Source organism: Thalassophryne amazonica, chromosome 5, assembly GCF_902500255.1.
Source record: "Thalassophryne amazonica chromosome 5, fThaAma1.1, whole genome shotgun sequence".
Lineage (NCBI taxonomy): Eukaryota > Metazoa > Chordata > Actinopteri > Batrachoidiformes > Batrachoididae > Thalassophryne > Thalassophryne amazonica.
Window position 1 is genome coordinate 50,496,312 of NC_047107.1, and position 12,330 is coordinate 50,508,641.

At 42.2% G+C, this 12,330-nt stretch overlaps 1 protein-coding gene across 1 annotated transcript in view; it reads right to left on the bottom strand.

Moving 5' to 3' along the window:
* Positions 1 to 1,462: 1,462 nt before the first annotated feature.
* Positions 1,463 to 12,330, bottom strand: part of setbp1 (SET binding protein 1) — a 121,760-nt gene continuing 110,892 nt past the window's right edge. The window contains 1 exon segment of the mRNA XM_034170178.1: positions 1,463 to 3,456. Coding sequence (XP_034026069.1) covers positions 2,930 to 3,456 — 527 coding nt within the window. The 3' untranslated portion in view covers positions 1,463 to 2,929.

Here is a 12,330-nt window from a genome sequence, read left to right on the forward strand (position 1 = left end):
TTATGGATGAAATTCATTTGTGTCCTCAAAATTCTACACACAATACCCGAAAATGACAATATGAATAAAGTTGTATTCTTGAGATTTTTGCAAATTTATTAAAAAGCAAACAAACAAACAAATCGTATGTACATAAGTATTCCCTTTGACATGAAGTTCAAAATTGAGCTCAGGTGCATCCTGTTTCCACTGATCATTCTTGAGAAGGACAACCATCTCTGCAGAAATCCACCAGTCAGGGCTGTACGCTTGGGTGGCCAGATGGAAGCCATTCCTTAGTAAAAGGCACATGGCAGCCCACCTGGAGTTTGCCAAAAGGCACCTGAAGAACTCTCAGACCATGAGAAACAAAATTCTCTGGTCTGATGAGACAAAGATTGAAGGTTCTGGTGTGAATGCCAGGCATCATGTTTGGAGAAAGCCAGGCACCATCTCTACAGGAAAGCGTGGTGGCAGCATCATGCTGTGGGGATGTGTTTCAGCTGCAGGAACTGGGAGAAGAGTCATGATTGAGGGAAAAAGGTTAATGCAGCAACGTACAGAGACGTCCTGGATGAAAACCTGCTCCAGAGCGCTCTTGACCTCAGACTGGGGTGAAGGTTCATCTTTCAGGCTGAGAATGACCCTAAGCACACAGCCAAGATATCAAAGGAGTGGCTTCAGGACAACTCTGTGAATGTCCTTGAGTGGCCCAGCCAGAGCCGATACCTGAATCCGATTGAACATCTCTGGAGAGATCTGAAAATGGCTGTGCATCAATGCTCCCCATCCAACCTGATGGAGCTTGAGAGGTGCTGCAAAGAGGAATGGACAAAACTGCCCGAAGATGGGCGCACCAAGCTTGTTGCCTCACATTCAAGAAGACCTGAACCTGCAATTGCTGCCAAAGGTACGTCAACAAAGTATTGAGGTAAGGGTATGAATACTTATGTACATGAGATTTCTTAGTTTTTAATTTTTAATAAATTTGCAAAAAAAAAAAAAAAATCATCTTGTCGTTATGGGGTATTGTGTATATAATTTTGAGGGAAAGAATGAATTTACTTCAGTGTGGAATAAGGCTGGAAAAAGTGAAGTACTGTGAAAACTTTCCAGACGCACTGTATTTGCTATTTTTATTTCTCATGTCAGATGTAATTTTTGAGAGAAAGAAACATAAGGCACAATTGAACCGCTGCAACTGAGAAACCCACTTCACCCCCACCACTGTTGAAATTAAATTTAAAAACTCAAATATTTATGTGATAAATTGCTGCCTACTATCCAAAGCCACGGATACTGTACAAAGAATTGAACAAAGGCTTAACACAATGACCCCCCCCCCCCCCCCCAAAAAAAAAAAAACAACACACAAACAAAAAAGAAGAAGATGGCTACATTCTAGAGTGCACATAGGTATGTGTTACATTGGTGAAAAAGATGGTGGTGAGTTTGTCAAACTCTGATTTAGACACTTTTTAAATAACAAATCCTTGCTGGGAATAGTAAGACTTTGGTTTCTAAATCTAAATACAGGATTTTTGATTTCAAAAATATTTCCCGGGTACAAACTGAAAATGTGACTTCTCCAGCTCAACCATCCAATCTTGATTCAGACGTGGGCTTCGGTTTGACGCTTTTGGCTGCGTAGCCTGCATATTCAAATTGATTAAAAATAATGCATGCTCTCTGGAATGGACATCCATACCATAGAAGGCCAAAATGTAAGGCTGGAACAAGCATGTAAGTGCTTCATTTGATTGATGCAAGTGTATGTTTGTTTGTTTTTTGTTTTTAAATAGTGCATTAAACCAATTTTAAGGTTTATCGAAATCACACTTGATATTCCTCCAGTATGCAAAGCCTTCCTGGACACAAACACAATAATGAGAATATGAATGGATACATGTGGTTCTTTGTGTCTGAAAACAAACTTGTCTTGAGTCGCACCATGTCTGTTTTGGTTATAAAACATACACACCTTTCATTGTCTAGGTACAACAATTCTAGTTTATATACTCTATGCCAGTACAAGTCTATGAGCTGGTTTACCATTATACAAGGCAGGCAACAGTGGACTTCGTTTCTATGTACAGTCTGGGACAGTGTCATCCACCATATTGCCTATATTGTCTCTGCACAGGTCAGGCCTGAGCAGGGAGGGCAGGAATAAGTGGAAACAGGGGACAAGACAAGAAATACAAAATACTGCTTGTAAATGAGGTGACAAGGAAAGATGGAACTGAGTGACACATACAGGGGCGAGCTGGTAAACTGGGTGAAAGTCGAGTGGAAGGCGGGGCTGGGGGTGTGAGGAGCTGCCAGGAAGTGTATTATCTTTTGCTCCCCAGAGAGAGCAAGAAAACAAGGGCGGTACTGATGGGTGTGAAAACAGGGATAAGTCATAATGCAAGGTGGCTTATTAGGTGGCTTAATTGCCACTGTAATATCCCACATCTTTGAAAAGCTTCCTCAGAAAGGCATAAATAAGCAGAGCTGCACAGTTTTATATTAATCATCCCCCTTCCCATTGCTGGTAAATATACTGTATGGCTAAAGCCACATTCAGATACAGTGTCATAAAGTACCATACACAACACTGTATCAGATAGTATCACATAGTATCCTACACTATCATGAGTACCGCACACTTTTATAGCTTTAGATTCGGTATCAAATAGTACCATATAGTGCCATATTAAATGAAGGTCTAATGAGTCCTTGTGGGGTTCATTTCTGGTTGGGTTTAGGAAACAAGAGGTATGGCACTGATAGTGTTCCCTCCTATTGTTCCATCTTCCCCCCCATTGTGGTCTTCACAACAAATCAGAGAGGAGAAGCAATCAAAGTGCACTGAGAAGTCCCAGCATTAAGGGCACTGCATCTGATAGGTTTGAAACAATGACTGCTTTAAATCCTCTCCATTGGGATCCACAGTTCCCCTGCAGTTCTATTGGTTTGAAGGCGCCCATAGCGTATCTCTGTTGGACCCCCTGCCTCTGCGCTTTCCTGCTTTGGCCAGTGCAGCCACAGAACGTGCTTGATGCACCACTGTTTCAATGGTTGCAGAGATGGAATCATGATTGGAGAACTCCAGAGGGTCGGTGCTCGAGCCTGGTCTTACGCTTTGTCTACCCAGTACGTCGTCACACCTCTCCAGCACAGGCATCCCAAGAGTCCTCCCATTAGATCTCCTACTGGTCAACATGTCCAAACTTCTGCCATCAGTATGAACCTCCATTGTATTGGCGAGGTGCGATTCTTCGAGAGGCTGCTTTCGGGGCCGCCCAGGCCGTCTTTTGATGACATTGTTTCCTGTTTTGGCTTGTCTCTGCAGGCGCTTCACTCGGAGAATCTTTTGCACATGCTCAAAGTTCGTCTGAGATGATAGGACATTTGAGAACGAACGCATCCTCTTCACCTCCTTTTGGATCTGCTCCACCTCACGTCGCTTATACCTCCGCTTGCCGGGAACACCTGGGAAGGACAATGTAAGTGTGAGTAAGATGTCACAAAATATACAACATGGCAAGGTTTATAAAGAGGATGGGAGTTTGACACTTGTACGAGTACTTCAGTCAGTTTGAACATCCTTAGATAGGCCAGGAAAGAGATGTTGCCAATTTAGCCAATATCTTTTTTTGGCTTCAAGAGCTTCCTGCTAATTTTGATGCATTCATGTTAAGCCTTTCAAAGCCCAGCTGAGCCAGGAAAGAAGATCTTATCCTGTAATCGTCAACTGGAGAGCATGGGGGAGAGAGGAGAGGAGGAGATCCTATTCTTTTAGCAGGAAGCCCATCACAATGTCTGCTTCAATCATTTAATATGTCGCTACACAATAATGACCCTGCACATCTGGAGACCAAAATGCCACAAAGCCACACACACATGAACATTTACACAGCATACTCAGGCATCTCATTTCCGTCACACTGGCGTACCGGGCTCAATTCCCTAAATATGCTGTTTGATACTATCCATCATTAACACTCATTCTTTTTCTGACTTCATGGGCATCGATGAGCTGCTCTATAATTTTCAATTAAGCTGGTAACACTGCATCTTCATTTCTTCCTCGAGACTAGAAACCGCTTCCTGGTCGTGGTCTGTTCTTTTTGTTTCTGATCCCTGTCTCATTTCTTAGCTCCCACCACCACCACCACCTCCTCTCTGTCTGGGCACGGTTCCCAGGGCTCAATCTGAGCCATAGCCAAAATGGAGTAAAAGCACAATCAGCCACCAGTCCCTAAGCAGCCCGCATACAACATTCTTGCTCTCTTTCTCTTGAACTTTTCCTCCTCGTCTGCTTCTCTTCTGCCAGAATCCCACAGATACAGTGTAGCAGGTTTCTGCAGTCTTCTAACACAAGATGAATTTCATACAGCAAACATGTTGGGCTGAATTGCAGAAAGCGTGCACACACGAGAGTGACGTTTTCACTTGAATATTCCACTTTATATAATGGCTGAGTGGATCCTTGTCATTTGATTAGTGCTTTGTATGTCACGTGACATGGATTATTTGTCCCATCTGTGTTGCATTGCATTTGATGTGCAAATATGGTTCCAATTACCGTGCAAATTTTGTTCCATACGTTTTGTACTATTGCACACTGCGAACCGCACCCATGCACACATTAGTGGGGGCAGTGTTTAACTAAACATGGTGGCAACACAATGGTTTGTGTTGCTGACGGACGACGATTTGAATGAGCTAATTGGTGCTAATTCTTCTAACACACACACAAAAATCCACTACGCCATAAACCGCCTGGAGGCATGAAGAGCTGTTAGGGTGAAAAAGCTGGACAAAATTCTGACAGGATTTTTCACAGGACTGAGGAAGTACACAAAGTCTTTTTTGGGGCGAGTATCGCAGACTAACTGTTTTTCCAAGTGGACTGGGAACAATTTTGGACTCCTATTTAAAGTTTGTTTTGGACTGTTAATGTCAAAGCACCCCACCAAAATTCCAAAGTAACTTTTTCTGTTGTTTATAAATTATTATAATATGAAATGACAAGCATCTATTTTAGGTGATATATAAAACAAATAATGAATGTTTTTACATTCTTTCAATGGAATTTAATTCAGTGAAAGCTGGAATGTTAAGCCTCATTGAATGGAACATTCCAGCTTTCACCAAATTAAATATTCGATCCATTGAAACTATGTAAAAAAAATTCATTATTTGTATGTAAGTGGGTGAACCCTTGATATAGCTTCACTGAAGTGTACAAATGAACAAGCAGATAATGTACAAGATAATCCCACACCATACTAATTTTAAATTTAAGAGTCTGTAATGCAGACAGTGAAATTCATCTGCAGAAAGCACTAAGTAGCAGTTGTTTATGAGGTTCATGGCAGTGTGCACAGATCTTTCTCTGTCTCTCTCTGTCTTTCACACACACACACACACACACACACACACACACACACACACACACACACACACACACACACACACACACACACACACTACAAAGCAGCAGAAATTTATGAGCTGTATACAAGGAACATAAAACTGGTGACCTTCAGGAGTATGAGGGTCTGTATGGCACTGAGGATGTGTTTCGCGGTGAAATAACACATCACTACGACACAGCAATACACACTCACTTATCCACCGCCGTACAGTGAGTGAGAACATCCACATGGGACAACGTGACAGTGAAAGTTTCTGTGCATGAATGTAGATGCATGCATGCAAGGGATGCCCCAATCAAGTTTTTTTTTTTTTGTCCCAAATCCTGATTTAAGGCAACTGAGTGTCTGCAGATACAGAGTTCTGATCCGATACTTATTTTCCAAGATAATACAGTTGCATAGGGCAAACTGCAAGTACATTAAGGTCAGTCCAATGCACAAGCTTGATAACTTAACAATTCTGCAATGCATGAAGAAAATATTCCTGCAATTCAAGCTGCTAATTAATATTCATGTCGGGGGGTTAATAAAGTTGACACCGATAAGCCAAAAAAATGCCTTGATCAGAACAAATGCCAGTCTTTGAGGTCAGAGGTTCACATCCCTAATGCATGTGTTTGCTTGTTTGATACAGACATCATTAAGATGCCTTGACACTTAGACGCATTTTGGTTTCGCACTCTCGCGCACTTTGTTGTGGTGATGCCACCCATTGGGTTCCCAGCTGGATACTGCACTTTGTTCCACTGAACGCTGCATATATAAAACAATTATTTAATTGCGGACTAATCATTTTCTCTCCGAGTTTGACTTCTGAAAACACCTCTAATCGCTTCCGGAATCACAGAGGATCATTCCAGCTGTAGCTTTTTTCTCTCTCCCTATCGTGTGCTACATGAGGTGGAAAATGCATTTGGAACCATCTAAAAGGTAATTATTTGTAATTATGTTGTAATGGCTTGGCAAAACAGTTGCATGTTCATGACTTCTTATGAGCAGCTGTAAAAGTATGCTTATGATAGATTTACCATATCGTTATAATCGATCAGATGAGCTGCGCTGTGATGCAGTGAGCTGATGCAATCACTTGCACTCACACGCAGTATTTTTAATTGCACAATGTTCACGTGAAGTTCACGTAATTAATGCGTGACAGAGATTTTGAACATTTCAAAATTTTCTTTGCACCCTTTCACAAAGCCGTACAGTTTATAATGGCTTGTAACGGTCTGCGACGAGTTTACTCTCCTGCACAGCAGAATGCGTGCAAATGCGTGGATCAAAGTCTGCAAGTGTCAAGGCAGCTTTACTCTTTTTAAAACAGTTTTTAAAAAAGCCTGTTTTATGCAGATGAGCAAATGAGAGGATAATGTTGGCCGTAACGAGAAAAGATGATGACAACACTGCACACCTTCTAGAAGAGAATGATTTGTAAACACACAACTGCATGCTCAGAGAATATGAATTTTCCAATTGCTTGTCTTTGTGACTGCGCGCACACAACAGTGTGCTTCAGTGTGTGTGTGTGTGTCTGTGTGTGTGTCCATGTACATACGTGGTTGTATGCACATGCGCCCCTGCTTTAATTGGGCTAAAGCTGTGAAGCGAAGCAGTAAGTCAAGCTAGAGGAGGGACAGAGTGAAATGGGGAAAAGGGAAGGTAATGGTGGAAGGAGGGGGAGGGGAAAAGCAAAAAAAGAAGTCGAGAGGTAAAAAGAGGGATAAGGGAGAGTAAGAACAAGGGGAAGTCTGCGTGAGGGATTCTGTTGTAGAAGCAGCACCAGGGAAACGGGAAAGGACGTGGAAGGTAAACGAGGTAGAACAAGTCCAGAGGGATACATGGCCGGGAAGGTAGGGGGGTGTGTATGAGTCATCCGTCCTGGACCCCCTGGGGTGGAGGTCGTGGTGGGGAGGAGGTTCAAACTGAGCCCTTTGCTTCCCCTCCCCGCCACTGGACTAGGCCCCAGTCATTAAACCCCTGGCTGACAGCCAGCTCTTTTAACACAGGCAAGGGCCTTTTACGGCGTGTCTGTAGAAAATAAATCACACTGTGCGAATAATATATCTCTGGCAAAGGCATTGGCAGGAGGGGAGGAAGAGAGGGAGGGAAGCGAGGAAGGAGAGATTGGTGAATTATAGTCGTCTCCATCCATGCATTACGCTCTCTCTATCCCCAGCCAGATGTGCTCAAAGACGCCGGAGCGCACACCAAAATACACAAAAGTTTGGTCATGAGAATTTCTCCTGCTGCATCGCCGATTAACCTTGTATATAGCATATTTTACAAATATATATGCACTACAGGGTTGGGCAATGTCAACTTAATGTGTTAATTACAATGTCGACACTACAACATCACAATGAACGATGAAATCAGGGGTGGGGTAATGGGTATGGATGGCACATGACGTGGACCAAAGTGGATATACACTTTGTACTTTTTGTGTCATCTCAGAATGTTCCATGAATGAATATGAATTGTGTGCTTTAATTCTTTCCATTCATTCAATCATTTTCTATACCCACCTATTCCACTTAAGGGTCACAGGGGGAACTGGACTCTATGGCACATCCTGGACAGGATGGCAGTCTATCGCAGACCGAACTTCCAAAAGAGAGCAAAAGCAACAAATTCAGCTAGAGTGTGAGCATTGTTTCAGCTGTGAGAGGCCGCATGTACACCCAGGCAGGTCAACTGCTGTTGATACCTCGGATAAACTTTTCTGTGTGCCACGTGAAAATTGGATGTTTGGTTGTGCTTTGAGCAGTACAGTATCTCCCCGTGGGACATTCAGCATGGACACATCTCACAGACTGGTGCTCGTTACAGCCCGCACAGGCTGATCGGCACAGTCACAACGCATTTCAATCGCTTCACAGACACCGTCAACCTTCATTCATGCACTAAGTAAATCCCTTCAACTTCTCCCTTTTTTCCCCACTCGGGGTCACCACGGCAGATCTGAGATGGATCTGCATGTTAATTTAGCACGTTTTACACCTTCCTGATGCAACTCCACATGACATGGAGAGTGGGCAATGGTGGCCTTGAAGCAGGAACCTTCCACTCTGGAAACAAGCCACTAACCATGACCACCATCCCGGCAATCCTTCATTCATGCAATCTCTAGCTGAAACTCCTGAAAATAAATATCCCCACTGACTGTTACAGCCTTATTCCGAAAAAAATGTTCTTAAAAATTCAACACACAATACTAAAAGAACTAAGAAATCACACATACTTAAGTATTCACAGCCTCTGCCATGAAGCTCAAAATTCAGCTCAGGTGCATCCTGTTTCCACTGGTCATCCTTGAGATGTTTCTAAAACTTAACTGGAGTCCACCTGGGGTAAATTCAGTTGATTGGACATGCTTTGGAAAGGCACACACCTGTCTACATATAAGGTCCCACAGCTGACAGTGCATGTCAGAGCACAAACCAAGCATGAAGACAAAGGAATTGTCTGGAAACCTCTGAGACAGGACTGTCTCAAGGCACAAATCTGGGGAAGGGTATAGAAACATTTCTGCTGATTTGAAGGGTCTATTAAGCACAGTGGCTGCCATTATCCATAAATGGAAGAGGTTTGAGTCCACCAGGACTCTTCCTAGAGCTGGCTGAACTAAACTGAGCAATTGTGGAAGAAGGGCCTTAGTCAGGGAGGTGACCAAGAGCCTGATGGTCACTCTGTCAGGGCTTCAGCATTCCTCTGTGGAGAGAGGAGAACCTTCCAGAAGGACAACCATCTCTGCAGCATCCACCAATCAGGCCTGGATGGTAGAGTGGCCAGATGAAGCCACTTCTTAGTAAAAGGCACATGGCAGCCCACCTGGAGTTTGCCAAAAGGCATCTGAAGGACTCTCAGACCATGAGAAACAAAATTCTCTGGTCTGATGAGATAAAGATTGAACTCGGAAAACCTGCTCCAGAGCGCTCTTTACGTCAGACTGTGGTGGCGGTTCATCTTTCAGCAGGACAATAATCCTAAGCACACAGCCAAGATATCTAACGAGTGATTTCAGGACAATTCTGTGAATGTCCTTGAGTGGCCCAGCCAGAGCCCAGACCTGAATCCGATTGGACATTTCTGGAGAGATCTGAAAATGGCTGTGTGCCGACACTCCCCATTCAACCTGATGGAGCTTGAGAGGTGCTGCAAAGAGGAATGAACAAAACAGCCCAAAGAAATGTGCAGCAGTTCAAGAAGACTTGAGGCTGTAATTGCTGCCAAAGGTGCATCAACAAAATATTGAGCAAAGAGTGTGAATACTTATGTACATGTGGTTTCAGAAATTTACAAAAAAAAAAAAAAAAACTTTTCATGTCATTATGGGCTGTTGTGAGTAGAGTTTTGAGGGGGAACAAATTAATTTATTCCATTTTGGAATAAGGGTGTCACATAAAATGTGGAAAAAGTGAGGCCCTGTGAATACTTTCTGGATACACTATATATATATATATATATATATATATATATATATATATATATATATATATATATATATATATATATATATATATATATATATATAAAACAACTGTGTAGATCTTTGTCATTTGATTGATGGCTTGTATGTCACATGACATGGATTATTTGTACCATTTGTTATTGTGTTTCATTTACTGTACAATAGTGCTTTTTAGCATGCAATTTTGGTACTATATGAAATGTGCTATTGCAGGCCCCAACCACCGCGCATGCTCACACCACCAGGGACAGCATTTAGCTAAACATGGCGAAGTTTGTTTTGCTGGCAGACAACGATTTGAAGGAGCTAACTGTTCTAACCCACACAAAAATTCCACCACGCCGTAAGCCGTCTGGAGGCATGAAGAGCTGTTAAGATGAAGAAGATGAAGTTAGGATGAAAAGCTGAACAAATTTCTGTCACGATTTAGTCCCATACAGGACCCAAGGTGGTTCCATGATATTATAAATGCAGTGACATGTGACATCATTGAGGCATTTTGTGCTGTACTGTCATGTACTAGTCAAGGACCATTTTTGGGCAGGTGTAGGTGAATGGGTTGGTGCTGTACCTTGCCATCTCCACGACAATAGAGTATCACCCTGACAGACTGTCCTGACAGACTAACAGTCCATGCCATCTCAAACACAGTGATCTATCTGCCGCATCCAGGTGGGCATGCATTTGCTCGGGTCTTCAGCACTGATTCACCTGAACACTGACAGTCAGGAAAGTGAGCCACATGGTCATAGTATTATAACTGCGGTTCCTTCACAATGCAAGCAGCATGCCTTGTGTGGGTCTCACTAAGTAACTGCTCATTCCAACAGCACCCAAGGATTTCCCTTAGAAATTTAGTGGCAGAGACATCCAGTCAATATCTTAAGTCACTCTTTAGGGGTCGGGTCTCACCACCTCCAGCACCAGGATTTTAAATAAATAGACCGCCATCCACCTGCAAAGGTAGCTACATCACCACACACATCTGTCTCGTGATCTCATAACCCTATAATCTCTTAGCACCATTTCAAAAGACATAATATTCCCTGCATTTAGCACGGCAATCATAGGATTAAAGGAGTCAGTCAGTCAGTCAGTGCATTTCCTCACTTACATTGCTTGTAAAGCTTATTGCTAATCACAGGATCTTGTTCCTTGAATTTAGGTTTCATTAAGCCTTTTTGAGCTACTGTGTCAGCTTATTACTATTGAACAGATGATTAAAAAGTAAGTTTCTTTGTACCATTTGACAGAAACAATTTTATTTCATGTTATACAGTTTTCAAAAAGGTTATGGCAGGAAGACAATAAGCTAACTCAGTAGGTTAACTTTTGCAATTCTGCAATATAAAATCAAACTGTAGAAATATTTAGAATTGTTGAACAAACTGGAAAAAAATCTGGAATTTGGTACAACTAGCAAAATTAAAAATTTCATTTAAAATGTAAAGTAAAATAAAACGCCGTCTGTCATCAAGTTTGCATTTTGCCCTTCGATACCATTCTCAAAGAGACCCGTCATGTGATGCATATTTCACAAACTAGAAAACATGCCTGTTGATATGAACCCAGAAATGAAATCTTCTACTCTTCTACTGCTGAATTACAGTGAAGGACTTTAAAGTTTAAAGTCATCCTAAAAGTGATGCAAAAATAAGGGGATAATGTGCTTTCACTGGATTTTACCCATGATGATGATGTCAGAAAATGTTTGTTCTCAATAAAGCAGGCCTTTCAGAAATATCTACACATTACAGGTTGATGAACCCACACACAAGCTGCTCAGGTTTTCAGGTATTAATGGGAAACTGAAACAAATCATCTTGCCTTTTCTAATGATCTTGTCTCTATTTAGGCAGGGGTGGTGGCCAAATGGTTAGTGCACTTGTTTTCAGTGCAGAATGTTCCCCATTCAAGCCTTACCCCTGACATATTTTTCCATGTAATATGGAGTTGCGTCAGGAAGGGTAGCTGGTGTTAAACTTGTGCCAAATCAACATGCAGATCCAAATGCTGTTTTTCAGGCTGTCTGGTCACACAGATGTATGTTTTAGATTTTTCACAGCTATATTGATGACAACACTTATACGCATGCACAAAGCCGAGCGTCTAGCAGAAACTGTTTTTAACAGGCTGTGTTTATGACTAAGGGCCATGAACGCACACTAAGTCTTCTCACAGTGGAAAGCGGCTGCTCCTTTAACTATTACTGCATCAAAATTAAGTTATCACTTAAAAACGAGTCATCATAACAGGACATCACACTTATGTAAACTTAGGAATTAATCTGTGGCTCCGTTCTTAACATTAGCAGCTACATTCCATTCAAGCGTGCAGTGGGACGTTTTACTCAAAGCTATGGAAATGCTGTTGGAAACACTTGGAAAATCGAGTACTGATGAGTACTTTGTTTTCGGCAGCCTCCGTAGCTGTTTGTTGCAAATGCTGTAT